Source organism: Neofelis nebulosa, chromosome 12, assembly GCF_028018385.1.
Source record: "Neofelis nebulosa isolate mNeoNeb1 chromosome 12, mNeoNeb1.pri, whole genome shotgun sequence".
Lineage (NCBI taxonomy): Eukaryota > Metazoa > Chordata > Mammalia > Carnivora > Felidae > Neofelis > Neofelis nebulosa.
The window spans coordinates 9,562,873-9,588,635 of NC_080793.1; the positions used below are offsets into that span (position 1 = coordinate 9,562,873).

The 25,763-nt window shown below is 48.6% G+C and overlaps 1 protein-coding gene and 1 long non-coding RNA gene across 4 annotated transcripts in view; one reads left to right on the top strand and one right to left on the bottom strand.

Moving 5' to 3' along the window:
• MVB12B (multivesicular body subunit 12B) overlaps positions 1 to 25,763 on the bottom strand; it is a 195,294-nt gene that overhangs the window by 103,594 nt on the left and 65,937 nt on the right. For both annotated transcript variants that reach the window (XM_058694108.1, XM_058694109.1), the window contains exons 4-6: positions 21,988 to 22,084; positions 14,317 to 14,446; positions 10,360 to 10,482 (exon numbers count right to left, since the gene is read on the bottom strand). In XM_058694108.1, coding sequence (XP_058550091.1) covers positions 10,360 to 10,482; positions 14,317 to 14,446; positions 21,988 to 22,084 — 350 coding nt within the window. The remainder of the gene's footprint in view (positions 1 to 10,359; positions 10,483 to 14,316; positions 14,447 to 21,987; positions 22,085 to 25,763) is intronic.
• Positions 8,160 to 24,245, top strand: LOC131491329 (uncharacterized). 2 transcript variants are annotated; one of them, XR_009251402.1, is made up of 2 exons: positions 8,160 to 9,427; positions 23,802 to 24,245. It is a non-coding gene; the product is annotated as an uncharacterized LOC131491329 (long non-coding RNA). The 2 variants fall into 2 exon arrangements; XR_009251401.1 differs by lacking the exon at positions 8,160 to 9,427 and adding an exon at positions 17,197 to 17,285.

The following is a 25,763-nucleotide window of genomic DNA, read 5'->3' on the forward strand; positions in this document are numbered from 1 at the left end:
TCACTGACCCTACTTTTAAAAACAAGGAACATATGGGCACTTCTAGCTTTTCATCTTCTTCCAGCCTACTAAAATATCCGCTTTTCCAAAATTCAAGAGCAGCGACACTGCCAAACTCAGATTCATAAAAGGCTACGTGCGTGAGAGTGCAGGGCGGGCAGGGGAACAGTCCGAGCCGAAAATAACAAACCCTAACAAAGAATCAAAGGCGCATTCTTCTCCTCCTTGCTCAATCAATCTCAGAAGCTGTGGAAAACAATTTGCTGAGCAAAATGAAGCAATGACTAAGAAGGAGGTACGATGTGAACCATGGGCTGAAATGGCTTGTGGCTGTGTCTGGTCCTGGTCGAGGCTGCAGGAGACACTGAGGCAAGAGTCTTAACACTCAGGCAGGGGTGGTGGGACTGGGCTCCAGCCCTGGCTCCTCTGAGCCCTGATGCTCTGCCTTCGGGTCAGCCGCCACCTCTCCTGGCTGCAGCTTGCTGGTTTCTTAAAAAGCTTTGCTCATTCCATTACCCACCTCACTGCGTGGTTAGAAAGATTTAAACAATATCTGTAAAGTGTGTGCACAGTGCCCGGCACAAGATGCTCAAAAAATTGTAGCTGAAATAATGATGATGATAATTTCGTTTATTCGATTGTTAATATTATTATTCAACTGGAAACAAAACATCTGCTCAAGAAAGATATTCAAGTTGAATGCTACCCGACCCACGGGCAAAAACCCGACCCGAATAAAATTCAAGGGGACTTTTAAAAGTTACTGCAAGCAAGGGATTTTATTAAATATCCAAATTAATAATTGAAACCCTGCCTTGAAATAGAACAGCCCGGGGGTGGGGGTTGGGGTGGGTAAAATCACAGGAAATTTTGCTTAACGCCTATTTTTACTTTGTTTGGCAGCTAGATTTACACTGAAAGATCCAGGTGAAATATTCCATAGAGCTACCTGCAAATAGACTGTCAGCTTCCACTCTGATAAAAGGTAAAATATCCTCTTCTAAATGGTCTGGTTCACAAAACCGACCCTAAAGTGAACTGATAAATCTGTTCTGACACACGGAAAACTATTTTCATAATCCTGAAAAAGGCCTTTCTCCAAACCCTGGAGCTTTAAACCAACTGCACAAAGAGCCCCATGCACTTGCGAACCAGGCACAGGAGGAAATCATTTCACATTTACAGCCCTGCTTCCGGGACAACAAGAAGCACGCAGAACCATCATAACCACCAAGAAAAATAAGACACTCACAGAGTCACAAAAATTACAAAGATACCACATTTACAAGCAGCAAATACCTTGTCAAAATCTGATGTGGAAGAGTGAAAGCAAAGAAGGCCGGCTCAGAGGCAGGAGCTGTATTGACTAATAGTCAATTCTTCATTAAATAGAAGCTCTGACTTCCCAAGAAGCCATATTAAAAATTAATATCAAAAAGTGTATTGCTCAGCCTAAACCCATCATTCATATCCAACAATACCAAACTGCATTCTAATGAAATTTCCCCTTCAAAATTACTGACACCAAAGCGAAGTTTGATACTGTTGCAAGAGCAGTCACAGCTCGGTGACACCGGCACTTGAGAGATATTCAGAGAACCCTCCCCTGTAGGTCTCTTTCGCAGGGCTCTCATCATCGCCAGAATAAATCAAACTGCTTGTAACCCCGCTTCATCGCGGGCTCGGGAGCCATTTGAGCTGTGACGCCAGGACCCTCTCGTGTACGGCGTCCACATGTTCTCCTCGGCCACCATCTATGGCACCAGCAGACTGGACCCCGGCCAACATCCGTGTGTCTCCTGAGAGGGTGTGAGTGCAGACTGCGAGGGCAGCTTCCGACCAGAGGAGCCCAGGAAGACAATGGGCTCCCCCAGCCCCACGTGCACACTCTGGGAAGCCCCCGGCTCCCAGCTGCTGGTCAGGAGCCTGGAAAGGCCGCACGTGAAGACGGCTGGGACACCTGGCTGGCTGCTCCACAGCCAGTGACCCGGGCACAGGCGGCCTGTAAGCCACAGGCAGCTCACCTGCTCGGGTCCAAATCCGAGCTCTGTGTGACCTTGGGAAAGGAATTTAACCTCCTGGGTCTCAGCTTCTTCATCTTGAAGTGGATATGAATAACAGTACCCTAATTCACAGAGCTGTTATTAGGATTAAATGAGTTCTTATTTGTAAAAGCACTTGCAAAGTGTTGGAGACCCAGCAAATGCAAAGGCAAGTCTGTACTGGCTGGCTGGCAGAATAAATGGAAGGTGGAGAAGGATAATACAGGATACCTGGTCCTGTGTATCTAAACCAGCTCACTTTATACATTTAATACACGTTCTGAGTGCTTACCATGTGCCAGGCACCTGGTGTTCAAAAGTCCCTGCCATTTGGGGGCCACACATTTTTCACTGACGCTTAACTGAATTGAGTTGACACGGCCAAAAGAACTTGCTGGATTTCCATACACGGTAGTACATTATCATCTGTATTTCTGTGTGACTAACCTTTTCCGAAGCTTTATGAGAGAAGGAAACAGGAGGATCCCTGTTATCAATAAGCCAGCAGATCTAGTCATAAGAGCAAACATAAATATACGTAGCAATGACAGGGAAATGTGAAATGCCAAATTGTCTGGTGTGAGAAACTGGAGGAGGGGAAGGGGGAAAGCAGCCCGGGCTGGGCTTTCTAGAAGAGGCAAAGGCTACCCTAGGCCGGAAGGTGGACAGGACCAAGCCTCAGTATTCTGGAGTCTGGCCTGCCTCTTCCAGGAGGGCCTGGGGCAGGCACGAGGGGAGATACACAGCAATGGCCAGAGCAGAGATGGTTCTGGAATGAGGCTGAGATGGTTCTGGAATGAGGCTGAGATGGTTCTGGAATGAGGCTGAGATGGTTCTGGAATGAGGCTGATATGCCCGGGAGTCAAGAGATTCACCTGGATTGATGCAAGATGATATGGGAGATAGGTCAGATAACAGGAAGCCAGTGAAAGTTCCAGAAAGAAAAAAGAACACGTGCAAGTCTAAAAACCTCAACGGGACAGCAGGCAACCCAGGACTTTGAAGTTCCAGGCAGAGAATATAAAAGGCGAGCAATTGACCTGAAGTAATACCTGAGCCCCAGGAAGCTCAGGGTCTAATCTCACTTTGATTTGGTGTTCGGGTCCTGCCCCTGTGGACGGCTCTCCTCCAAGACGCCCCGGCTGTTGGTTCTGTTGAACAGGGTGGGTGAAAGGTACCAGGAGCAGAGGAGAACTCAAATACACGGTGAATGCCCATGCTTGTGCTCTACGTGTGAGAAACATCTGCCTTAAGTCTTCATCTTCAAAGGGGTGACACGGCACGGAAGGATATGAAAATGTGTATCCCATCTTCACAGTTAAACCAACAAAAATGTGTGTGGTTTTCGTGTGAAGGAAAAGGAAGTCTAATGATCCCAAGTGAAGCCAGACCCACAGTTCTGCCTGGGCACGCCCTGCTGAGGTGCAAGGTTCTGAGGGCCCTGCTGGACCGGCCAGCCCCAAGCCCTCCTTCAGGGGGACCAAGCCAGGGTGCTCCCCTGGGGCTCATGTGCCCCCAGACGGTCCTGCTTCTGTGGAAGGGAGCTCGGAATCCAGGCCCTATGGTTTACTATTATGGGGGAAGAAGAGAAACAACAGAATCCATCTTTGGTCTTGCCTTCTCATCTCACCTTGATGCAGGACACAGACAGCCCTTCTCATAAGTGAGGAACCTTAAAGAACAGCTTTCAACTCTGAAAACCCGTCCCGTCCCGTCCCCTCCCCTCAGCTGCGCCTCCCGCATCAAAGCTATAAACCAGGCAAGCCTGCTGGGCCTCCCGATAGGATCTCCAGTGCCGGTGGCAAACACCTCAACAGGGAAACTCGGCCTCCCTGATCGGTGCCAGCCTGGACCCCCCGTTCAAGTCCGGCAACAACAGGGCAGGTGACACATGTCATCTACAGCACAAAAACCGTCTCATAACTGACCACCGACAGAGGCGGCCTGCGGAGTTTAAGCTGTCAGTTTCGACAACAGGATGCCAGCCCATGAGCTGAGGCTCCGTCCGGGTTGCTGGCTTATTCTGCGGGTTGATCAACTGGCGGAGCTGACCACGTCCCCAGGAAGGCGGGCGGGGTCAGGGAGGCCGGACAGAGTGTGGCGGCTCAGGGGCCTCTGACAACGGCTGTGATGGGGGGGTTCGGCCTGGGCGTGCACGGCCTGAATTCCAGATCCTCGAAGTGCGATTTTCTCTCTCCTTTAGGAAGAGCCATTAACCTTTCCGATGACAGCCCTGGGATCGGAGTGACGGAACGATTTTTGAGGTCAGCAAGGATCTATGTTCTCAAAACCTGACATCGACAAGCAAAAGTTGTGACTGAATCCTGGTGTCCCTGAGAGGAAGACTAAACGCGTGTGACAGACCTTCTGCAATCAAAATGCCCCATTTCCCAGAGTATCTGTCACAGATTGATAACATCCATGCAAAAAGTTAAGTACAATTATGTCTGTCACTAAGAAACATACTTTGGAACCTGTGACTGACAACTCGCTGGGAGCTGACAAATCACCGGAAGATTACCGGAACAACTCAGGGCAGTGACACGCGCCTTATGAGGGAAGCTCAGCCCCGCCTGGCACCTGGGAGAGGCTCCCCAGAGGCCGCACCTCGCAGGCAAAGGCTGCAGGGCAGGACTCAACAGCTGGCACAGCAGCGTGTGCTCTGCGGCTCCCTCTCCCAGGGGAGGGACAATGCCAGCGGAGGATCGTAGGACGTGCCCACGGCCTGAGGTGGCAGCTTGTCCTTCAGAAACACGACATGTAAGACTCGGGCCGGCGGGAAGGGCAGACAGGAGCTCCTGGAACCACACATTCCACCTTTCCCAGGACAGCCCAAGCCCGGTGTCCACATAAAGCTAGAAATCCTAGCACCTGGGAGTCCAGACTACTCATTTCAGACGAGCTTGGAAAGGGACAAAATCCATGCCAAGGCCGGGACACAGACACCAGGTCAGCACTGCAGAGGGCCCCTCTGTGCCCTCCATCCCAGGGAGGGTGCCACACGGCCCTCCACAGCTCTCCGAGCCTCCTCCCCAGACACCAGCCCTGGTGAGGGGAAGGGGACAACGGCCACAAATCAGACAATGAGGAAGCCCTAAAAGCCACACACACAGAGCAGACCACGGCGACAAACACCCACTGCTCTGCGCCCTCTCCACCTGCCACAGCTCCCTGGAGTCACCTCTGGCAAGGAGTCTGAATCTGAGGGTGGGGATGGGGTATACTTTTTTTTTTAACGTTTATTTATTTTTGAGACAGAGAGAGACAGAGCGTGAACAGGGGAGGGTCAGAGAGAGGGAGACACAGAATCTGAAACAGGCTCCAGGCTCTGAGTGGTCAGCACAGAGCCCGACGCGGAGCTCGAACTCATGGACCGCGAGATCATGACCTGAGCCGAAGTCGGCCGCTTAACCGACTGAGCCACCCAGGCGCCCCGGGATATACTTTTTAAATAAGGCTTATGAAGAACCCTGAAGGTCTGAAAAGTCTCGATTTTTTGTCTTCTGGGATTGCCCACGACCCATCCCCACCTGGAAACACTTCTCTGCCTTGTACCCACTGACCATTCAAACACCTGAAGCCAATTGCCAGGTCTCTACTCAGGTCAAAACAGCAGTTCCTCATACTCTAATTCGGTGCTCAATTTGGGTAACTTTCACAAGGAGGTGCGTGGCAATGGACGTGACCCTCCCAACGAACCCGACAGGTGTGGGACGCCACCTCCTGGGACACGCCCCACCGGGCACACCAGGCCGCATTCCACACAACCCCAGTTCGTGCCCAGCCTGGTCACTGCACACAAATCGCTGCTAAGCCGGGTCTCCTCAGTTTGGTCCTTGTGCAACTGACTTTTTTAACCTGGGGAGGGGGGTGATATGCCGTCCGTTTTCACCCATCACCTTTCATCTCCTGGTTCCAGCAGGGTGTTCTAGCTATAGAGGAGATGCAGAGCATGGATTCTGTCGTTCGGCACATCAGCACTCCCTAATGACTCTGTGTCATCTGCAAATTTGATAAGCACGCCTCTGATGTCTTTATCAAGCCACTGGTTCTACTGTGCAGCAAGCCAGGGGGCAGCAGTCCACCAGGGGCCCCCACCCGGGACAACACGGAACCGTTCATTTGTCCACACTCTGGGGCCGCCGGAGCTCCATCAGTTGTGAACCCACCTGCCTCCCAGAGCTTTTCCAAACCTCGGAGCCGGGGGCAGCAGAACCACGTGTAAGAACCCGGCATGAGAGGGAGCAGCGGGAGCTGCTCTGGTTGAGGCAGGAAGGCGCTTCCCCCTGCCCTGAGGCAGCGGCATGGAAGAGAACCAGAAAAACCTGGATCCACAGACCGATCGTCTGCTTGTATGTATCAGGCGGACCCGCAGAGCCGTGGCCGCCTCGGAGGACGGATGGGGAGATGGGACTGTGTCTCAGCCCCAAGGCCGGACCACCCTGACCGGGGTGCATGGAATGGACAGGCCAAAGGTGGAGCCGCACAGATGCCCGGAGAGAACATGGGCTCCATGCTCCTGGAAGAGGAGGCAGGTCCTTCTTTGCCTGGAAGTGGTCGGCAAATGTGTGCAGCGATGTATGTGTGTGAGATAAAGGTTTCCTGAATGAGGAAAAAGAGCACCGCCAACACGCCTCATCCTGCCTTTTGCCGTGAACTTTACCAAACACTGTGTCCATTCACTGGATACAACCGAGGGGCTCCCTCGTCTCTGCGGGGGCCTGACCATTCCGAAAGGAAAAGACTATCATTCTCTGCAACAACAGGAAGGAACAGGCAGGAAGTGCTTGCTCCCGGGGCCAGGAACTGCCTCTGGAAAGAGAGGGCAGTTCTGCCAGGACCATGAAGTCCTCAGGTGATGACCCATCAACTCTGGAAAAGTCCACCAACCGTTCCTTTGGTCTGAAATAAGCTGGGGATAACAGTGCTCCAAAAAGACGGCATGGGATTCTTTGAAACATGAGGGACAACATAAGAAATGGGAGGCAGAGCACACATTTTTAGCTTCTGAGGCAAAAGCCTGAGCTCAAGCAGGCAACAGGGTCTTTACCGGCCCCTCCCTCGGTCCCTTCCAGTCCCCTCAGCGAGATCTGCTGGGAAAACCGGCCTGCTGCCCCTTGCTCGGACCGGCCTGCCAGTCCTCCCGGCCACCTCCAGATCTGGTCAGTAGAGGGCGCTGCACCACCGCACACTCTCTCTAGCCTGGCTTTGCCACCTGATCCCTGTGTCCACACAAAGACCGCACTTGGAAGTATTTCTTAAGCTTGGGCTAGTATCAGAAAAGGGCCCAAGAAGTGCTCAGGGACTCAGGAGTCGTCAGGGGCAGGAGGTGGGGGTGGGGTGGGTGGGACTGCAGCACAGGGTCCTAGGCTGTGAGAGAAGCATTTCTTGCAAAACTGGGTACATGCCTAGATCTGTGCAGAGCGCTAGAGATAACAGATCCCGGACATGGTTCCTGCCCTCAAGGAGTTCACAACATGACCACAACCCAAAGTGAAGGCATGATGACCAAGAAGAAGCATTCAGAGAGAAAAGCCCAGCCCAGGCCCGGCCCCAGGGCATTCAGGGAAGGCTTCCTGGCAGAGGAAGCATTTGAGCGGACATCTAAAGCAGGGGAATCTAAGACACACCTGTTGCACACAGGCTTCCACATGAGCAAAGGCATAGAAGCCTGAAAAAGGAAGGGAAGACAAGAGTACTATTTTAGCTTAAAGTTTGAAGCTTCGGGATGGGAGAGAGTTCACAGGAGCTGGATTTGGAGGCCTTCACCCCATGGGCCCCATGCAGACCCCGACATGGGAAAACGAGCATTGCCCACAGAGATAAAGCTATCACATTCCTCTGCTGGAGACACGACAGACCCGAAGCCTCCAGGAAAATACTCATCGTTTCATAAATCTTCAGTGGACATTTTGAGTGAATCATCAGCATTTCATTTTTTAAAAGTCAAAGGTACTAGTTAGGGAAACAATACAAAAAGCAAAGACGCCAAAACCGCCCCCGTGCATTAGGAGGCTCCCAGAGATGTGCACGCCACCTAGGAAGTGCTGCCCAGTGCCGGAGGAGAGCTTGGGACAGACGGTGGCTTTTACTGGGAAGCATTAATGTAACATTCGATTATCCTACTGCACAGTGGCAGACTTAACTCAGTCATAGGACAATACATTTTATATGGACTATTCTGACATCTGCTTCATTTGGCAAGTAAAACAAAACTGAGCCAAATTCCTTGGAGCCATTGCAAACCACAACAAGAGTTTCTGTATAAAATATACAAGCCTTGTGAACCCTTCGTTCTGATACAAAGAATCTCCAATTCTACCTGGTTCCCCGTGGCCAGTGTTCCCAGGCCCTCTTGCTTCCATCGCTGGTGACCGTGCTCTCGGGCTGACTGGCAAGCTTCTGTGCGGGGAGCTCTTCGTGCTTTAACTGAGCGAACCAGTGCTCTTTATCCAACAGAAAGTTAGAGCCTGCCCGGAGGGTGCTGCCCATATCTAGCCCCTTCCAGACCCTGTGATGTCAATAGGTAGCAGCTGTGACTACTCCCGGGCTATGGGTTTCAGCTGACCTGAGCACAGGTGATGGGCCTGGGCTGTCCCCCAGTGCAGCTGACAGTGACCACAGCCATGCAGGTGCCCTGGGCACTGAGAAAGCGCTGAACTGAACTGAGCTGTGCTGGACTGGTACTCCTAAACCAGAGACATCCACTGTTCGGTGTACAACTCTGGGAAGCTCACTGGCTATTCCTGTCTCTTCATGCCAGAGGGAGGCTGAAAACTACTTGCAAAGTTTCAGGCGATTCCGGGTGGTCAAGTTTAAGTATCGCTCAGGGTTTGTGAAACTGTCATGAGGAAAGACCAGATTGGCTTTATGGGGGATGTCCCGAGAGACAGAGTCCTCTGAGCTGCTGGCTCACACCAGTGGTGTTCTGCCAAGGTCGGGGCGGGCGCTCAGCTAGAGGAGCAGCGCGCGGAGAACCGGTGGCTACACCAGGCTCTCCTCTGCACCTCCTGGAGGGCAGGGTGTGGTCCGTGGGGCCCAGGAGGAGCCCCACAATCTGTTCCCGGCAGACGCTGTTCATCTCTATTCACCCATGTGGAAGCTCTTAGATTCCTCATTTGTGCTACATCAATCCCCAAACAGCACTGCCTCGCCAATTCTTACTTGTTTTATTTATTTTTGTAATCCCTTTCTCAAATTTAATCCCTCATGGCTGTTTGTTCCTTGCCCTCAAATAATTCACTACTAGTAAAGCAGAGGGGTTTTTGTTTGTTTGTTTGTTTGTTTGTTTTTATTGAACTACGGTTGACTTACAACGTTCTATTAGTTTCAGATGCACAGCACACGAAATTGACAATTCTCTGCGTTAGGCAATCCTTACCACGGTAAGTTTAAGGGCTGAGAGGGAAGAGTTTTTATTTGACAGGATTCTTTTCACCATCGACTTTTTGCTGAAAGTGTAGAGACCATTACCATTACTACGTCTATTACAACTGAAATCAGGTACAGAGTGACCAGTTTGCTCACCTAAGCTTCTCTGCAGGATTACTGAAACCAACATGCCCTGAAAACCTTCTCACTGTGCTCTCATACCCAAACTACCCATTTCTTAGTTTGTGGCTCACTGGGAAAAGAAATGATACGAAAATGAACAAAATTACTTACCAACCCTCAAATGAGTTGTTGGCCGAGGCAGAGAAGGAATTCTACCTTCTTACGGCCAGTGTTCCCAACCACGTGGCTATAAATCACGCGTTTGTGTGCAAGTATGAGCTCTTTAGAATAGCAAGCCAATTTAAAGTTGCATATTCTGCTATTTTAGGAGCCTGCAGAATACGTACAAAACAGAATACAGAATGGCCTTTACATTCGTGTAATGCAAACATTTCTTTTTTTTATTTTTTTAAAAAATTTTTTTTTTCAACGTTTTTTATTTTTGGGACAGAGAGAGACAGAGCATGAACAGGGGAGGGGCAGAGAGAGAGGGAGACACAGAATCGGAAACAGGCTCCAGGCTCCAAGCCATCAGCCCAGAGCCTGACGCGGGGCTCGAACTCACGGACCGCGAGATCGTGACCTGGCTGAAGTTGGACGCTTAACCGACTGCACCACCCAGGCGCCCCTTTTTAAATTTTTTTTTTTTCAACGTTTTTTATTTATGTAATGCAAACATTTCTAATTGGGTTTTTCAAAATCTCCTCTAACGGTTTATTGCTTCTGCAGTTTTCAGCACACACTAAGTGGAGCTGTTCTGAGACCCGAGACCACAAGACCGTAACGCGCGTAACAGCATAGGATACCACTGACAAGGCCTCACCTGGGAAGGTTAGGGGCCGGGGTGGAAGCAGCGGATGACTGGGAAGGCGTTGTGGGTTGAGATGAGTCATGATTCCTGGGGACTTTGCCCATTCGATACCAGATCCCCATGCTGTTCAGTTCCCTTTAGGAGAAAAGAGAAATCTTCATGGTGTGGTTTAGCACAAAGCATTTACCTGAGGAACAAAGTGAACCGATTCATTGAAAAGAATCATAGCCTCAAATACCGGGGAGTCCACTCTTGCCCACAATGATCACTTATGTCACCTCCCTTTGTGCTCCAGATGTCGCAGTTCAGAGCCTAATGTGAAGTCAACTGTCCCAACAAGGCAGGTTTCTCTGACATGCCATCATTAGCCACCCCGGAGCTGCTTCCCGGTTATACTATGGACATTTTCCTTAGTTCTCAGTCTTCAAAATTCTTTTCATTTTGCCATTTCACTGTAGGTAATTATGTAATGATCCACTTGAAGTCCTTTACCTGGCTAGCATGAGACAGATGGGGCAACAATGGATGAATGGATGCATGTGCCTGGCTTTTTAACAACGGCGGGGTGGGGGGGTGGGGGGGGTGGGGGGAATTAGCCCCACCCTGCTCAAGGACACATCCCAACTTCTGGATGAAGCTCCGACTGCCTGGATGTCACCAGCAGTTGGCCTCCTTCTCGTGGTCAGTTTGGGAGATCTCTTCAAGCCACAAAGCCTGAGGCATGTGCCCCACAGACCACCACAACCAAGAGTGGTCGCAAAAGGGCTTGACAAATGCCACATCAGGTTTCTTGTTCCGTGATCCGCACACCCACTGCAGTCCACCCCCACAACACCCAGTTAGGAGTGGTTATGAGACTGGTTCAGTCTTTGGAGCTGGAATGGGATTATTTTAGCCACATCCAATTTACAACTTCTCAGCTGCCCCATAGAACTGCATCTCGTCAAACCATGAGGACAGACTTCTGCAGTGGATACTTCTAGCACCTCCTCACCACACTATAGGAACTCTTCTAAACCACAAACAGGTCTTATTAGACGGATGATTCCCATCAGCTATGCTGATTTCATCACATCTTGGCAATGGCCTTGGAGGAGCTGTTGTCAGGCTGAGGTGTGTCTACCCCAGCCGACAACCTCAAACTCTTGCAAAGTAATATATGTGCTCATTTTTAAGAACAAGGGGACTCAGAGTTCTAGACACTGTTCTCCTTCTTTCCTTAACAATAACACTGGGGGCACCTGGCTGGCTCAATTGGTGCAGCATGTGACTCTTGATCTTGGGGTTGTAAGTTCAAGCCCCACGTTGAGTACAGAGATTACGTAAAAATAAATATTTTAAAAAACAACGCGGGAATTGTCATCTTATGGAAAAGAATTTTTGCTCCAAGATGATACCAAATATGCTAATTTAGCAATCTTTTCAAAATGATATAAAAGAAAGAAGACTCTAGTTTTGATTATCAAGATACATATGATAACAATCTATTCTTTAGAATTATTTAAACTGGTTAAAAATGGAGTCTTTTAAAGTACTATAGCTTGTAATTTAAAATACACATAGTAACTGAAATTAGACTTTAAAAGTTCATTATTGGGGCATCTGGCTGGCTCAGTCGGTTGAGCATCTGACTTCGGTTTGGGTCATGATCTCACGGTTCGTGGGTTCAAGCCCCCACGTGGGGCTCTGTGCTGACGGCTCAGAGCCTGGAGTCTGATTCGGATTCTGTGTCTCCCACCCTCCCCCACTCGTGCTCTCAGAAATGAATAAATATTAAAAAAAAAAAAGTTCATTATTAAATGACTTTTTATTTGTATGTAAATAGCTGCTCCTAAAATACCTAAAGTATGGTCATTCTCTTAACTATTTCCTCCTCCTGTAATCCTGTTTATATAATTAGTTTAAACCATGTTGCAAAACAGGACTTTTCAGTGTGTAGGAAGAGGATGATCATAGAATCCTTCTTAGGGACCACAAAATCCTGAATCAGGGCATTCAGATTCCACAGCCAAGAGTCTAATTGAGCACCAAGATGAAAATCAGGTGTTCCTGAGACACTTGCTCCCCAGGTGCTCCATGCAAACACCACATTCCCAGCCACTGCCCATGGGAGAGCTCCGTGGAGAAAGGCTTGGCTTGTAGAGTGAAGACCTGGGCTCAAGTGAACAAGAAGCAAAACAGAGCACAACCCGGATATAGAGGTCACTGCAAAAGCCAAGTAGGAGAGTGCACCCATGGGGGCCCACGGGGACGGGCATGGTACCTGCGAAGTTGGACAGGGAGAGAGTCCCATAGCCGGGGGCACCAAAAATGATCTATGGGACTCACTGGTTGGAGAGACCTGAATTTCACTTGACTGAATATAATGAACACCTGTCATCTTTTGGGCATCCAGCATCCATTCGTCCCTCTTTCTGACTCTTTGCTTTCCCTCCATATCTGGGGGGCAGCTGTCTCCTCAGTCGTAGCCCCTGGGTTCCAACAGAGCCAATCCTGCCTCCGGTTCAGGCCTGGTTTCTCAGAGAATGACATTTTCCAGGGAGCAGTGATGAGTTCAGGGTGCACATGACCCCAGTGAGATCAATCAGGACCTCTGAGACTGAATTCTAGAACTTGTTTGAATGATCAAGAACACAGACTTGCTCTCTGCCTCAGAATTTGAACCTGGAGGATGAGTAGGCGGAGCTCCCACACCACCATGAGTCCACTGGGGAAGAGCCTGTGGAAGAGAGGCATCTACCCCAAGAATCTGGGAAAGGAGGTAAACATGGCAGAAACCAGGTCCTAGGGATGCCTCTGAGCACCTACTTCCAGCCACACCTGAAGCCATCCTGCCCTCTGATCTCTGCTGTTACGTCGGCCAACGAATTCTTCCTTTTGCTTAAGCCAGCCTGGGTTGGGTTTCTTGTCACTTACAATCTAGAGCCCAGAGTGAAATCCTGAGATTCTTTGTACTTAGTATTTATAAAACAGCTACAGAGCTGGGCCCACGTCTGGTACTGAGGTATCGGGTGAATAGGACACAGTGGGTCAAGCCCTCAGCAGTCCTCTGCTTATCAGGGAGGATGAACATCAGACTAAAGAATTGCACAAGGAATTATCAGGTAGTCATGCAATATTCATGTTTCTTCCCGACTCTAAACCCTCCGATGGCTCTCCATTGCTCTTGGAATAAAATCCAAACTTCCGCCACGATTGTGCGAGGTCCTGCTAACCGCTCACTCCAAACCCCGGCTCATCCTTGCTTGCCCGTGCCGGCCACACTGGGCTGCTTTCTGCTCCTGAACATGCCACACCCATTCCCACCTTTACACTCGCTCTTCTCCTGGGCCTAGAAGGCTCTGCCTTCAAGTCTCTGCAGAGCTGCTTTCTTCTTGACATTTACATCTCTGTCAAATGTCACCCTCCTGACACCCTCGCTGAAGTAGCCTCCGTTCATTGCTGTTTCATTTTCGCCATTAACTGAAATGGTCTCGTTTATTTCTTGTTTGCTGCTTGTCTCCCCTTTTAGAAGACCAGCTCCATGAGAGCAGGTCTTTGCTTGCTCCCTCAGCACCACAGCCGGGGTCTCTGGCCCTGAGGGACAAAACGGGTGCTCCTTAAACTCTGGTGGGGCGAATACACAATGTAGAGGGTTGAGGCCAAGTGGTCAAAAAGGAGCGAATATCTGGGCTTTCAGGTATGTGGAAAGGCTCCCGAGAAGCCTGAAGGACGAACACACAGGAAGACAAGGGAAGGAAAGTCCCTTAGATGGAGCAGGCAGTGTGAGCAGAGGCACAGAGAGGTCAAGGGCTCTGCGTCTGGACTGGCAGCAGCGTAAGCAGGAAGGGCAGCAATGAGAGCTCAGGCTAGAGAGGCAGGTGGCCGAGAGCCCCGCGGGTCACACACCGTCTCGGGACCTGAGCCCTGGGAGTGACCTGAGCACTCCTGGCAGAGAGAAGAGAGGAGATCAGCATTCCTGAGACTTACCCAATAAACGTGTACTGAGGGGGGGCCTGCTTCGTCCGGCCCATGATCCGAATGTCACAAATCGCAGCTTCAGTTGAATCCCGTGGGATAAATTTAATGCACAGCCTCTTTTTTCTAAAAGCCACTTCCTCTGAAGAAAAGGACAAGAAAAGGTATGAGTCTACCAGAGACGCCAACATCTCTATTCTGAACGCCGTGTCTCCTGTCACGCTCCCTTCTTGGCAGCAAAAGCGACCGGTCATCCCAGCCACTGGGCTGTGCCCCTCCTGCCCTCCACAGGCTGGGACTGCAGGGTGGGCACCAGGAGCCCTGCCCTGCATTCGGGACCTGACCCCAGACACCCCTGCTGGGAAGGGCTTCCCGGGGTGCACACACCTCTGCAAGGAGAAGCAGCTTGGAATAAACCCGTGGAGCTGGCTTCACAGCCACATAACTGCCACAACCATCATCTGCTCACTGCTCAAGCCATCAGGCACATACCCACGGACACCCTGAGTATTAATGCTTTTTGCCACCGGGGCTTTTCTTCTTTCTTTTTATTATGGAAAATTTCAAACATTCCCCAAAGTAGGGAGAACAACAGAATGAATGAATCCACCTGTTCTCATCATCCAGTTTCAACACTGTCAACAATGGACAAGCTGCTGTCACCTCTTTCTTTCCCCCATTCCCTGGTAGTTTTGCTGGAGGATTTAAAATGAATCCCTGCCCTGTGTCATATCGCCCATCAATATCTCAGTAGGCATCCAAGGCAAACGATCAATTTTCGTATGACCCGCATGCCATTATCACGGCTAACAAAATGAACAATGACTCCTAACTATCACGAACAGACAGTCTATATTTAAGTTTTCTCTATTATTCTCAAAAAATATCATTTAACTATTGCTTTCCCTGGATCAAGATCCAAACAATGTCTATGCACCAGCTCTGGTTGTTAAGACTCTTAGGTTCCTTTTATTCTGTAACAACCTCTCCACCCTCCCCTCTTCCTCAGGGCACTGATAAGTTGGGAAGATTGGGTCATTCTCCTGTATTTCCTGTAAGGTGGCAGTGAGAGTGGAAGGCTTGATTAGATTCAGGTTAGATTTTGTTTGTTTGTTTGGTTGTTTTTTTAGGTAGGAATGCTTCACAAGTGGTGCATATATGTCCAACAGTGTCCTATCATGAGGTATGGCATCCGGCTGTGCCACCCTGGGTTCCCATGGAGTTGGCCCGGAACTTGGGTTATAAAGTCCCCAACAACCTTTCTTCGAGCAGTGTTTTCATCCACTGAGGACTGTTACCTAGATCCATAATCTCATTAAAGTTTTCAAAATGGCCGTTTTCTAATTCTGGGATTCCTTCTGCATTTATTAGCTGGAATTCTTCTACATAAAAAATAACTTTTCTTTGTCAACTACTTGGTCTCCCTGAAAAAGGCGTAGTACAGGAAAGGAAAGAAAAACACATGATTCTTTGCTCTTACCTATTAAATCTTAGAGCAATGAGTTGGTGATGTAGCAACCTCCAATGGTGACCAACCAGGTGTTTTTTGGTTTGTTCATTTGTGGGTTTTATTCTTTTAAGTTTTATTTATTTATTTTGAGAGAGATAGAGAGAGCCAGCTGGGGAGGGGCAGAGAGACAGGGAGAGAGAGAATCTCAAGCGGGCTCTGTGCTGTCAGCACACAGCCTGACTCGGGGCTCAAAGTCACGAACCATGAGATCATGACCTGAGCCGGAACCAAGAGCTGGATGCTTAACCGACCGGACTACCCAGGCGCCCCCATTTGTGGTTTTAAAAAATGAATTTCAATCCATTGCAGCCACTCAATACATGAGTCTGATGTATCTGGGTTGAAGTCCCAATTCCGCCATCAGCTCTATGATCTTAGGCGAGTGACTTAATTTCTCTGAGCCTGGGTTTCATTATCTGCAAAAGGGAGTTAATGGAACCCCACCCCAAAGGGACACTGGGTGGATGAAATGTGATATCACATCATATGCTTCACTTAGCCAAGTGCCTGGCACATAGTAAGTGCTCGATAAAGCACAGCCATGAATGTTCTTATCGTCATTATTACCAGTAAACCTCTAGCACACAATTTATGTCAGTGTTTGGCCTTGACTTTCAGGACCTTTCAGTTCTGGGGCAGAAGGTACGCACTTTCAAATCAGACAACAGAACGGGGAGGGAAGGGCAGTCCCGCCGCTGGTCTTGGCTTGACCGAGGGGGGATCGCCATCAGTGGTGGTGCCTTGTAGACTTGGGAGTGGGGAGGGGAGGAAACTCAGGAACTTGGTGGGTTCTTTTCCCAGGGAAGGGAACTGAGGGCTAGATCCGATCTATGAGCTAGGAGTAGTAACGTCCTCAATCCAGACCCCAGACATTATACCTCACAAGGCAGGGATGGTTACCCTGGGCGGGAAAACACCCGTAGCGACCCTGCCCCTTCAGAAACTATTAGACGGTAAGATGGGACCTTTGAATGTGTGAAGAAGGTGAGACCTTTCCTCCAATAAACGAAAAGGCCGGCATATTACTTGCCTTTGCCACCCTGCTCTTTGCTCCATTCCTCCATCTACAGCAACTCGGGGTAAGAGACGGAGCCACTAATTACACATGCTTAAACAGGCCTGATTCTAAGTAAACACATTATACAGAGTCAATAGAAATGTGTTCAGTCATGCTAATGAACACAGAGGAAGGATACAGCACTTTACTAAAACAAACAGTCTTCCAGTTTTTAAGTACTGTGTGGATAGCAACAAACTATTTTAAATTCATTACAAGAGTCTCATATCTTTTTTTTGTTTTTTGGCTGACTTCATAAAATCGGGGCCTCAAAGGCGCTGCAAACTGCACAGAGCTGACCACAGGTCTTTCCGGTCGGTCTGGGCTCACCTGGCCCCTGGGAAGAGGCTCTAGGAAACGACATCTAACCCGAAATGAAGAGGCTACCCTAAGCCCACCCCCTCTCCGTGTGTGGTAAGACACTTGTTGGTGATGCGAGGACCTGCCCTCAGGATGTCCACGGGCAGCCAAGTGACAGACCCCCAGTCACGGGGAAGAGGCTTCCCAACCAGATCACGGGGGCTGCACCGCAGCCAGACCACAGGCCCAGACAGGACGCGGCCCTGGGCCTCCTCACTTAACTGGTTCAACAAATCAGGAGGAAAATGCAGAATGGGAAATCCCTCGTGGCTCTCCAGTGTATCGATATAAAGACATCACAAGTCAATTAGTTGTCAAAAACGAACACCAAGGCAAATTTTGAAACTAAGAAAAACACGGGGGAAAAGTGGGAAATGAATACAAGTCCACAAGGCAATTTTAGTTCCTAAACAGACGAGTCACATAAGAATAAGCAAAAGCAGCAAGCGAACACATGTGAAAATGTTCAGGTCTTGCTAATAAATGATGACGAGAAAATTAAATAAAATTAGAATAGTAAAACTGAATAAAAATTTAAAGCCTACGCCGACAGGCCTCTGGAAAACAGGAACAAGCCTGTATCATTAGTGGCGCCGTGAACTGGTATTTCTGGAAGTTAATTTGGCAACAGAGAGCACTAAAGCTTATCTTTATGAAGCCCATCCTCCGAGCAAGGTGCTGTGTATGGTAGGTGCCTTAGGTGATTCGATGATGAATTAAACATGAATCTCACCCTCAGAGAAAAAGGTTAGTAGCAAAGACGCACAAAAGACATAGACGTGGCTAAAATCCAAGCTAAAAACATTATGAGGTATCTAATATTCCCCCCTCCGTTTTACAGATGAGGAAACTGAGGCCCAGAAGGGTGAAGTCATGTGCTTGGGGTGCTAAAGCCATAAGTGGCAGAGCCAGACCCTGTATCAGTGAGTCTGACCCCGGAGCCCACGTGCTTCCCCCATGCCAAGCCGCAGCGTGTCCTGACAGAGAACAGGGGGCCACTGAGAGGCAAACCCGATCGCTTCCTTTGGCTTCCGACCACTGCACCGCAGTGCTTACGTTGCTCCCTCCCTCCACTAAACGTGTGCTGTGCCGGCTGTGATGAAAAGGGGAAAGGAGGCAGCTGGCCCCTGCTCTCTGACAGATGACAGTTCCGTCTGGTTACGTTGTAACGCAAGACCTTGTTTTCAGGGCCAGGTCACCCACCAGACGGAGCTCCTGGAGGGAAGGGCCAGTATCTTAGTCAGTCACCTTCTCTCGCAAAGTCTGTGGTGCCTACGGAGGCGTTCATCAATCTCCGCTGACCGTGGAGGAGAGCGAACTTACTGGAAACTGGTACCTCGGGGTCAGAGACGGTTTCACGCAGGGGGCAGAATTAAAGCTCGCCCTTGAAAGATAAGGGGTGTGGACGCTCAGAATTGAGGGAAAGGGCATTTCGGGCAAGGAGAACAACACAGCAAATAAGTAGAGTCAGGAAGGAAACAGGAGTGAAGAGTGTACAGTGAGTACCTCAGTGTGGGTCAAGTATAGAGTGCCTGAAGAGAAGGAAAATGTTTGTAGAAGAAGGCTGGAGCAGACCAGAGCGGACCTAAGGCCCTGCAGCTTCAAGTACTCGGAAACTCATCACAAGAAAATCATTCAAAATCTTACCCATACCCAAACTGATCTATAGATTCAACACCACTCCTATCAAAACCTAGCTAGCTTCTTTGCAGACACGGACTAATCCTAAAATTCATGGAAATTCAAAGGACCCAGCATAGCCAAAATAATCCTGAAAAAAGAAGAATGAAGTTGGGAGACTCATACCTCCTGGTTGCAAAACTTGCCACAAAGCTACGATAATCAAGACTGTGTGCTATTGGCATGAGGAAAGACATACAGATCAATGGAAGAGAACTCAAGAGTCCGGAAACAAACTCACATTTATGGTCAAATGATCTTCAACAAGGACGCTGAGACAAGTCAGCGGGGGCAAGAATAGTCTTTTCAACACATTGTGCTAGAACATGACATCCACATGTGAAAGAATAAAGTTAGACCCCCATCTCACACCATACACAGAAGTTAACTCAAAATGGATCAAAGGCATAAATGTAAGAGCTGAAACAATAAACCCTCAGAAAAACACACGGGCATAAATCTTGGTAATCTTGAGTTAAGCAATGCTTTCTTAGGTATGACACCAAAAACATAAGCAACAGAGGAAAAAAGTAAATGAACCGAGCTCCGTCAAAATAAAAAGCTTGTGCATTTCAAAGGATGTCAAGAAAGTGAAAAGAAAACCCAAAGAAAGAAAATTTTGCAAACCATATAACTGATAAAGGACTTGTATCTGGAATATCTGAAAATATTCTTACAACTCAACAATAAAAAGACAACCCAGTTTAAAATGCCAAAGGATCAGAAGAGACATTTCTCCAGAGAAGATATACAAATGGCCAGCAAGCGCGTGAAAAGCTGTTCAATACCGTTAACCATCAGGAAATGGAAATCAAAACCACATGGAGAGACCATTCCACACCCACCAAGATGGCCAGAATGATAATAACAAGTGCTGGTGAAGATGTGGAGAAACTGGAACCCTTAAACACTGTTGGTGGGAATGCAAAATCGTGCTGCTCCCCTGGGTCCTCAAAAAGTTAAATACAGAGTTACCATATGACGCTGGAAATCCCACTCCTAGGTATGCACCCAAGAGCAAGAAAAACATAGTCCACACCACACAACAACTTGTAATGAATGCCCACAGCAGCATCAATCCTAATAGCCAAAAGTGCAAATGTCCACCAACTGAATGGATAAGCAAAATGTGGGACCTTTGGATAACGAGATATTATCCGGCAATAAAAAGGCATAAAGTACTGACACACGCTACAACGTGGACCTTGAAAAGGTTATGCTTAGTGAAAAAAGTCAATCACAAAAGACCACATGTTGGAGGATCCCGTTTACATGAAATGTCCAGAATAGGCAAGTCTGTACAGAAAGTAGGTTAGTGGTTGCCCAGGGCTGGGAAGGGGTGGCAAGGTGAGGGCTGGAGAGAAATGGAGAGTGACGGCTAATGAGTAGAGGGTTCTCTTGATGATGAAATGTTTCCAAATTAATTGTGGTAATAGTTGCACAACTCTGCGACTATCCTAAAAACCACTGAAATGGATACGTCAAACGGGCGAATTATATGGTAGGTGAATTATATCTCAATAGAACCGTTACCAGAAAACCCTGATGCATAAATATGCGAAACCCTTCTGTAAAAGGCACTTAACCACATGCTGTTACAGGGCGGCTCCGTGGCTAACAGTATGGCTGGAGTCTGACTTGTGTGTGTCTTCCACTTGAATCTTGGATAAGTTCTTCAAACCCTCAGTAGTTCCTGTGCCTCATTTTTCTCATATGCGATGGGTTTAATAATGCTCATCTCTAAATAGGGGTCTTTTGAAGATTCAGTGAAGTCAGGAACCATTTATCACAGGGGTTAGCATCTGTTAGGTTACAACATGTCCGCTCTCGTGATTATTAGCTAATACGTATATAACAAGTAAAAACAAAATGGCCAAAAGTGAGAGGACGATTAAGAAAATAAAAATATGCTGTACAATGGGATATCCTTGTTTCATTAAAATAATGGCCACGGGTGGCGGGGTCGGGGGGTGCCTGGGTGGCTCAGAGGTGGGTTGAGCGGCTGACTCTCGATTTCGGCTCAGATCGTGATCCCAGGATTGAGCCCCGTGGCGGGCTCCACACTGAGTGTGGAGCCTGCTTAAGATTCTCTCTCTCCCTCCCTTCCTCTCTCACTCTCTCTGTCCTTCTGCCACTCTCCCCCGCTATGTGCTCTCTCTCTACAATAAAGAAATTAAAAAAAAAAATGGCTATGTGGCGTCTGTGTAGATATGCAAAGTCTGGTCTATATGAAATGCTAGCAAGAAAACAGCAAAAAAATTGTGGGCCCAAAATGGGACTAACTATGGAAAAATAAAGCATGTATGACAAAGAATGAGATCCAGAATTTCATAAGTGAATCATATGTAATAAAGAAAGGATTCTTTGTTTTCCATTTGCTGCTTCGCTGTTGGGGACATCCTAAAGTTGGGATCAGTAGTTAAAAATAAAACAAGTTAAGTTGTATCAAAATGGGGAGGCTCAAATATCCAGAGGTTTTCCAGCATGATTTAATAACTGATGTGCCTGACAAGAAGCTCAAAGCACTCCAGGATCCTGAAGAAGCTTCTATTTGGTCGGGGACGCGCTTCTGCTCGCTGCGGCTCAGGGGTCAGAGTATTCGCTCACACTTGAACCCCGTGTCCTCTAGCGCAGGCTTTCTGGTTCTGACTTTTCTCGTGTGCTCCAAGAGCCAAAAATAAGGACATTATTGCACCTGTGTTCCCCGGGCGTCTTTGATTTTTTTCCTGATGCTTCCGGGTCTTGCGCCAAGGTTGGCTTCCGTTAACGCCAGAGGATGGACTAACCACGAACCACGAGCAGTTTCACCGTTGTGTTCCTGAGGGGGCCGATTCAGCAGGGAGCCCGTTGTAAGAGAAAAGGACATTCTGCTCATTTACACGCTGCTCCCCAGAACACCACAAACTCCTTGGAGAACCAAGTCAGACACGCGTCAGAAGCAGCAGGGTTTATTCACGGGCATGCAGCAAGGCCTCCTAAAATGTTCCCAAAGAAAAATGCCCATGCAAAACCTCTAAAAATACACCTGCAGGAAGAAAAGTCCCGTTGTAATGAGTGGTGCTAAAGGGAGACTCACGTGTGTCCACCGTCTCCTGAATCGGGATGAAGCCCACAGGCAGAGTGTCCTTGATGTCAATGAGCTTCATATCCACTAACACGTTCCCTAAATGACTCTTGGGAAGAAAGAAAAGAGATACAGACTATTAATCTGAACACCCCTGTGGTGGGTTTGCCATTTTGGCTTCGAGATGCATATTTAACACAATGACTGGTGCAGCTTTACGACAGCAGGTTAATTAGAGTAGGTGCCACTTAATGTTCCCCAGCGGTTACACGGGGACGCGCGTGGCCCCCGGGAAGGAGTGTCATCTGTGGCACCTCAAAGCCACTCACTCAGCCACGGCTTTGGTTAGTTGGCTAGACAGCAACCCGGGAGACGCTCGACACATAACCCAGCAGAGGGCAGCTGTGCTCACGCGTCCTGGGACCAGGCTGCCACTCAGCCTGGAGCCTCAGCTCTCGGGGGGGCCAGCGGGTTTTAGAAAGAGCACGTTCCCGGGGCAGTCACCACAGCAGGAGAGAGCTGCATCGGAGCCTAACGGAAAACCAGTCACACTCCTGCGCGATGGCCGGTCTGCATATTGACACGTTTTGGCTGCTAGATGTATTCCGTAAAATCCCAAGAATCATAAACTGATACCGAGTGAAAAGCCCTGCTGCCTCAGTATTACACATCTCCTAAAATGACATGCCCAAGGGCCTCTTAAAGTTTCTGTTCAGTGGCAGTACATGGTGGTCCACAGTGCGCAGTTTCCGTAACCAGTGCAAAAATACCTCCTGCAGACAGCACATCCCATTCTGGAACTGCAAGAGGGGGCCGTCTGCAAACATACTGGTGCCTGCAGCCCACACTTCGGGTGGAAACGCTCAGTGCCAACAAGACCTCAGAAAACCAGTCAGGGGATTCTTACCATCTAAACTCTCTCTTGGTCACTCTCTATTTTCCCTCGTATCAATTTGTCATGGCATCTTTGTGAGGTTAGTCGTTTAACGTCTGTCTCACCACTGGGGTTCAAGAACCACGAGGACCCAAACCATCTGTCATTACTCTAAACCCAAGCTTAGCACGGTTCTTGGCACACAGCAGGTGCTCAATAATGATCTGAACAATTTAACGTTTGGGGGGCACATTTCAACGGGGTGGGCCAGAGTCAGCAACGAGATTGGATCTGCTTGGATGACAAATCAAAACTGTATCAGCGGGGCGCCTGGGTGGCTCAGTCGGTTAAGCGGCCGACTTCGGCTCAGGTCATGATCTCGCGGTCTGTGAGTTCGAGCCCCGCATCGGGCTCTGTGCTGACAGCTCAGAGCCTGGAGCCTGTTTCCAATTCTGTGTCTCCCTCTCTCTGACCCTCCCCCGTTCATGCTCTGTCTCTCTCTGTCTCAAAAATAAATAAACGTTAAAAAAAAAAACTATCAGCAAAAGCAAAAGTAACAATAAAAATAAACATAAAAATGAAAGTATATTTGATAAACCCATCATATCCCAAAAGTGCACAAATGAAATACATTCTCCAGATTTAATTATGAAGGTCGGCATGTCAAGTGCAAACTGTGACCAGTGCTTTCATGGCCCTGTTGTCGCAAAACCGTGTCTTTCTCCCTGAACTATCGTGTTTGAGGACTATTTTATATTATTACATTTCAGGTAGCTGGGTCTCAGGGATACAATGCCCAGTGCAGTGCAGCAAGTGGAAAGGGGAGCCTTACTAATGCAGAATAAATCTCTGACCGTGTAGAAAAGGTTTGAACCGTTAACCTAACTCGAAAACATCAGCTGCTTTCAGAATTGCCTGATCTAATCTATCATAATTTTTTTTCCCCTGGCAGTTGCTTTTCCGTGTCATCACTGCTTTCTGCATTGAGAAATTAACAACTGGCTGTGTTTTCCTGCCCCGTAGATGGATGGGCATTCATCAATATCCTTCTCAAATGTCTTCTACTTGACAAGTTGGGTTTCACAGAAGTCAACTGCAAACCACTTAGCGACCTCACCCTCCACACTCTACAAATGTCCCTGATCATAAAACCAGAACATCAGTGGTGTGGCCATTAAAAAAAGCATCAAAAACCCTCCCATGCATACAAAACGGGAGGCTGCACTGTCAAAGCTGCCCGCAGCCCAAGTGTGGTCCCTCCGTGCACGGGGCTGCTGCTGTACTGGGTTTAATACAGTAGGTCTGCGACACCATTAATTTTGCTTGTTCCTCTCCCCTCCCCCATCCCGTGCTCTCTTTCATTTCCTCCTCATAAATATGAAGAACGTATTCCCAATCCTTGTTGAGCAAATGATTCATGCCAAAAGCCCAATATGCACTGACTCAGGGTATTTATATTGTCTCTGGTAGCCAGTATTTGCTAGTATACTGTAATTATTTTTGACAACCTTGCATTTAAGGTAGCCACAGATAACCAACTTAATATTCAAATGTTCATAAATCCTTCTGTTTAATATCCTCCCTACCTAATCTATGTACATTATTATTACAGGTAATGCAGAAAGTACAGGGCATGAAAAGTGCAATTAATCTCGATCCTTCCCCAGGAAGCAATGTCACTCCAAAGCCAGGTTTCTGTATTAATAGCGTTATTGGGGGAAAGGAATTTAGGTTCCAAAGGAGTGTCCCAAAACTCCTACATTGGGAGTCTCGAGCCGCCTAATTAAGAATCTGTCCAGTCTTGAGATCCCACATCCCTCCTCTACAGTTGTAAAAAATGACACTATGCACAGTCCTGGTGGTGACAGCACAACCAGGACAGACTGGCTGTATGGGATTAAAACACGCCCCACTCCTCCTGTGTTCCTGAGCTGGCAAGTGGGTCCCTGCCAACCCCCCCTCGTCTGGATCCCTTTGGATCTCACTCCCGGACTCAGTCATTCTTCCTCGGAAAAGAAAATGCACCGATTTCCTATACTCCTTCAGAGGGGAAGCGAGATTTCTCCCCCAGCCCTTTGCTAACACCCTACCCCCCCACGCCTGGCCCTCCTGGAGTGAGGCCTGCAAGGCAGGCACTCAGTAAGATCTCTTTAATGTTCGACAAAGGCTGATAAACTCGATGCACCTTCTATAATATGTAATACACTTACCCGGGACACCCAAAATTAACAAGCGTTGGTGACTTCTGTCATTTTTTGACTTGTCACCATCCCCAGCTCCAAGGGATCCAGGACTCTTCTGGCCTAGACTACAACACCCCACAGCCTTCAGGGCAAATGCAAAAACAAACAAAGAATCAAACAAAATAACTCTAGAAATCAAAAACTAGCAAAGACATCGTAGCTGTCCTCTGAGGCTACGGTTTGGAGCTGCAGCCTCTTCGGTCAGGAGAAGAGGCTGAGCAGAGATCAGTGATGAGCTGAGAGACCAGGGCACAGTGAGTTGTTCAACTCCTCGGGGAGTTCGTCCATCCCGCCCTAAGTGGCAGTGAATGAGCTGACCTGCGGAAAGTGGCAGCCAGCAGACAGGATGGAGGTGACAAAAGCTAAAAATATCAATCATTTCAAAAGCAGGTTTAGGTCAACTTCAGGGACAAAGGGGGCGGGAGAGTGTACCGAGTGTGGACACGGATGCAGGGAGGAGGAATGGGGCCACGCACCCCTAACTGCAGGAGCCCACGTCTGTCTGGAAAGGCAACCCAGCCTCCAGTGTCTCCCAGGGACCTCCTCAGACTCCTTACAGCCTTAGCTGCCACCTTCCCACATGCATGAGAAGGACTTCCAGTGTTTAGTGCCGGGACTGTCCCTGCCCCATTAGGAACTCTGTCCTTTACAACCAGCATATGTTACTCTCG